Source organism: Trichechus manatus, unplaced genomic scaffold (genome assembly GCF_000243295.1).
Source record: "Trichechus manatus latirostris isolate Lorelei unplaced genomic scaffold, TriManLat1.0 scaffold00039, whole genome shotgun sequence".
Classification (NCBI taxonomy): domain Eukaryota; kingdom Metazoa; phylum Chordata; class Mammalia; order Sirenia; family Trichechidae; genus Trichechus; species Trichechus manatus.
The window spans coordinates 1,739,241-1,744,222 of NW_004443975.1; the positions used below are offsets into that span (position 1 = coordinate 1,739,241).

Genomic DNA, 4,982 nt, shown 5'->3' on the forward strand with positions numbered 1-4,982 from the left:
CAGAAGGGGACAAGGAAGCTGGTGATAGGGAACCCAAGGTTGAGTAAGGATATTGTTGATGTGTTGTGAGATTGTTAACCATTGTCATAGGGCAACATGTTTTTCTGGAATCCTTCATCTTAAGTGAGAATAGCAGCACAATTGGAAGAGCGTAGTCAATGTCACTGAACTGTGCATGTAGGAATTTTTGAAATGGTGTATCTTTATCTATGTGTATTTTCACCAAAAAAAAAAAAAAAGAGGTTGAGAATTTAGAGGGTTGATATGTTGTGTGGTTGTTAACCAATGTTATAAAATAACATGTGTACTTCTGTTTCATGAGAAACTATTTGTTCTGTAAGCCTTCACCTGAAGTACAATAAAAGAAAAAAAAAAGAAATATCACTGTGTCATGTTTGACTTTATCATGAAAGGGCGTTGCTGTTTTTATAAGTAGGGGAAAATGTAGTTAGATGGAGCATTCCACAAGTTAGTTTGTATCATAGGATTTGTTTTTAAAATAAATATATATTTGGTCTCCCACATTCAGAGTATGTAGTATTTATTTTGAGCAATACAAATAAATCTAAAATTAAAATGTCTCTATATGTCCTCGAAAGAGGGTGAAAAACGTTTTGAATAAAGACTATTAGATGTGAAACAATTTTACATTTTTTCTTTAAAATACACACATTGTATTACTTATAGGAGTGTATTTATTCTCAAATCTCAGTTGATGATGTAACAATTTATAATATGAAATTATATTTTAAAAGCCCCCACTTAGTTGAAATGATATTTAACTTTTTAATGTCCCTTATCTATATACTGAGTCTCAATCAAATTACTCTTGTGGTGGTACCCGTTAGCCTATCTGTATATAAATTCTTGGACTATTTAATTATTTTAGTTAAGATAGTAGTTGTACTCCTTAATAGTGAAACATAAAAATTAACGAACTAAATTTCTGATTGAGGAGGATAAAATAGGAGGTATTTATACTTGAGTCTCTACCCTTAAATAGCTGTACTTCCACTTGGAACTTACAGTGGAATACTGCAAAATAAGATGTATATGGTTAAACTTCTTACATACAGTGAGATGATTTGAAATGTAGAGTTCCCGCTTTCATTTTAAATGCTCTTATGCATAAATGTGAATTGCCTAGAATTTATTTTATTTAACACTGTGTATTTAGTAATTTTTTAAATATAGTTTTTACTTACTTTGATCTTTCTGCCTAGGACAATAGCAGAAGCCTTTTGTCATATATTGTTTCATATTATCTTCGAAATTTTGATGAGGTAAGAGTTTTTACATATAGCCGTATTTTTTATTCTTTATTTCTTGGGTGATTTGGCATTGTTTTTATTTTTGCCATTGTTGCTGTTACATTATTCTTATTTATATTGATGATGATTTGTTTAAATATCATGTGTTTCATCCTAATTAGGATGCTGGAAAAGAACAGTGTGTCTTTCCACTGCCAGAACCCCAGGACCTTTTCCAGGCCTCACAGATGAAGTTTGAAGATTTTCAAAAAGATCTCAGAAAATTAAAGAAAGACTTGAAAGGTAATTTATAAGCCTAAAGAAACTCACATTTTTTATTTATGGTTTTTAAATGAGACAGTATACTTTTCAGTGTTTTAAAGGAAGTATACTAGTGTTTTATACCTTCTTCGAACTGATTTTTTCTGTGTGTGGCAATTGAAAAAGTTTACCAATATTATTATTCTTTTGTTGTTTCAAAAGTTATGTGTGTCAGAAATCTAGTTACTGACTACTGTCTCATTGCTGGAATAGCAATGTGTTTCGTCAGGAGCCCTGATGGTGCAGTGGTTTAGAGCTAGGCTGCTAACCAAAGAGTTAAGAGATCGAATCATTCAGCTGCTCCTTGGAAACCCTACGGGGCAGTTTTGCTCTGTCTTAGAGGGTTGCTATGAGTCAGAATCCACTCAACAGCAGTAAGTTTGGTTTGGTTTGGTATTTTCATCAGGAGCAAGTTTGATTATCTTGTTTCTACTTTATAGCCAAGAACATTTGTTAAAAGAAATAAATCATATCACTGTTAAAGGAAAAGATAAACAGTCCCTCTCCTCTCTCTCTCAGTATCCTTCCCAAGGTTTGTGGCACATGAATTTCCCTGTGAACTAAATATTTTCTTTTACATATACAGTCAGAAAATTACATGCATGTATGTTGTTTTGTTATTTGAGGAGCCTTATATCAAATCATGTTGATGAAAGTTTGAAATTCTTCAAATTTCTTTAATTAAAAGTAATAGTTACAGAAAAACAAGGATTTGTAACAGAATATTTTACCAGAAATTTTGATACTATTTTCATGAGGTTTGTTCTTATTGTCATGGCATCGAGAATTTATCTCAGCTACCTATTTAAGCCTCTTTCCAACTCTGCTTAGCACAGACAGGGAGTGAACAAATTTATATGCCATTTTCATTTGATACTGTATCATTGAGTGAGAAGAAGGGGCCTTGTTACCCATGTGTGGAAAACAAAAGAAGACATAATTTTTAAGAGACCCTTTCCCAATTTTGAGATGTATTTTGCCAAAAGTATTGATCTGTAATCAAATTCATGGAGTTGTAATTATCTGGTCATACATATTTTTATATGGATTTAAATCAACATATCAGCATTGTGTAGTTTGCTTGTAATTCTTATTCAACAATATTTATTATGGACCTGGTGCATTTCAGACATTTGCTGCGTGTCTGTGGATACACAAAGATAACAGTCATCACTGTCAGGGGATGAACTTCTGTTACTTAGATGTACCCCTTTAGAGCCTTATGTGATAAAGTAATAATAAATAAAGCTATGTTACATTTGTGTAATACTCTGTTACTGTGCATTTACCTTAAGAATGATTTTGTAAAGCAATAAAAACCATTCATGTGATAGTATGTATCACACTTCCAAACAGCGCCAGGTATCTTAGTTTGCTTATGAAATTTTATACACACACACTCTGATGTGGTGCTGGGGTATTTCTAGGGGATCTGGAAAACACTTCATACTTGGATCAACAGTTGAGTCTTGCAAAGTAGGATTCCATAGTTTACAGATGAGTTGATGAACCAGAGGGATGATAATCTTATTACTGGGGGATTTATGTTGGTTTAGCTTGGTGCATCACTTTGGAATGTTATCCCATTTTGTTTTAGTATCTACATGCTTTCTTACTGTAGGTATTAAATATACATGTAGCTGTGAAAATGGCAAGTGTTCACAAGACTTTGAGCTAAAAAAGAAAGAGCTAGCTAACACCAGATAATGGGTTTGGAAGGAAGAGTTGCCACTCACTCTGAAAACTATTTCCTTTCACATACATGTCTTCTCGTGAGATGTGGTATCTAGAGAAATCAAATATTGAAGGAGCATCTTAGCAATTTCTGAGTACCTCCAGGTTAGCAAAGTGATAATTTTAAACCTGAGGATTGTCACTGTTATATAGGGGTGAGGCAGAATTATTTGAAAGGCCTATTCCCTCAACTAGCAAGTATATTGGCCGCGCACAGTATTTCCCCAAGTGTGCTCATAGACAGTTACAGTTAGATGCGGTAGAAAGTAAAAGTGATGGAGTTTTATGATCAAATGAATGTGGGAATTTCTGGGTTAAATTAAGGTTAGCAGAAATTCACAGTATTCTCCGAAAGAAGGGTTTGTTCACAGAATGTCTGATGGGATCTCTAGTCAGTGGAACACATTTTGAGAAATGCAAGCCTGGTACCAGGTTAGTACCAGAAGCATTACACTTGCCTCTGAGGAGCTTACAGTGAAGGTTGGGAAATGAAACTGTAGTTCATGAAATACCATAATTAGATGTTACTCTTGTAGAATGATATCAGCCTGAAGAGGTATTTACAAGGCTGTCAAACTCTGAGCTAGCCTTAAAAACTGAAAATAATCATGACATATGTATTTTTATTTTGCTTTTCCAAAATTTGAATTTTTCCATAGAAAATATGTTTTTATGAAATGAAGAAGGAAATTTTGTGAAATAAAATTTTAAATTCAGTTTCTGGGAAGGATTTAGTATGAATTTATCATTTTATATCAACACAGCATGTAATAAAACTGCCCTATCTCTTTTTTTGGAATGAAATAGGTATAAATAGGTATATATGTCAATCTGACTAAATGGGAGTCAGAATGGGAGAATATTGGATTATGTTTTTTGAATATAAATACTTTAAGATAACATATTCATTTGATAAATGTAGCCTATTAAAAATGATTCCTTATAAGCAATCAAATTAGGAAATTCATTTTAGAAGATTCAAACAGCCTGTCCACATTTTTTTCAGAAATAAGTTGTTTCAAAAAATTTTAGAAAATGAGATGATATATTAAAAAATTATTCCAATGCGTTTCATACAGTAAATATCCAATAAATATTGTCCATTCAAAATAAGATAAAAATAGAATAAATAGTGTGATTAGTTTCATAAAGACTGATAAGCTAGAACCATTAAGTCACTCATCTTCTAGCTATATCTTTCCTTCTGTTTCTGCTTAGAGACTTGATTTTTATTTCTAAGGAAAGACTGAGAAGTAACGTGTTATGGCGCAGACGTTTTAATAAGACAACTGAAACTCATTTTAGCATTTTATGAGAACATCCACTGTGTTTGTTTTCTATACTTGCTCCCAAAATTTCTGTAACTCCTCAGGATATCTCCCTGTCCTCACCCCAGTCTTTCTGAGCTCAGTGATAGGTAGTTTGTTAAGCAACTTGATCTTCTTTTGATCTGTTTTAGCTGTCAGCAGCTTTTGTTGATGCAGTCATGCCAAATGATGACTTCTGCTCCAGTGCCATTATTGGGTAGAAATTGTAGCACTTGCCACATGACTTAAATCAACTCAACATGTACAGAGCATTGAGTAATTAAGTTACCGAAACTGGACAAGAATGTTCTCATGTAAATTCTTCCTTGTATCATACTTCTCCTCTCCTCTTTTCTCCCCCCCCCTCCCC

The 4,982-nt window shown here is 33.1% G+C and overlaps 1 protein-coding gene across 1 annotated transcript in view; it reads left to right on the plus strand.

Moving 5' to 3' along the window:
* Positions 1-4,982, plus strand: part of FMN2 (formin 2) — a 437,381-nt gene that overhangs the window by 268,008 nt on the left and 164,391 nt on the right. The window contains exons 13-14 of the mRNA XM_023730863.1: positions 1,224-1,283; positions 1,433-1,553. Coding sequence (XP_023586631.1) covers positions 1,224-1,283; positions 1,433-1,553 — 181 coding nt within the window. The remainder of the gene's footprint in view (positions 1-1,223; positions 1,284-1,432; positions 1,554-4,982) is intronic.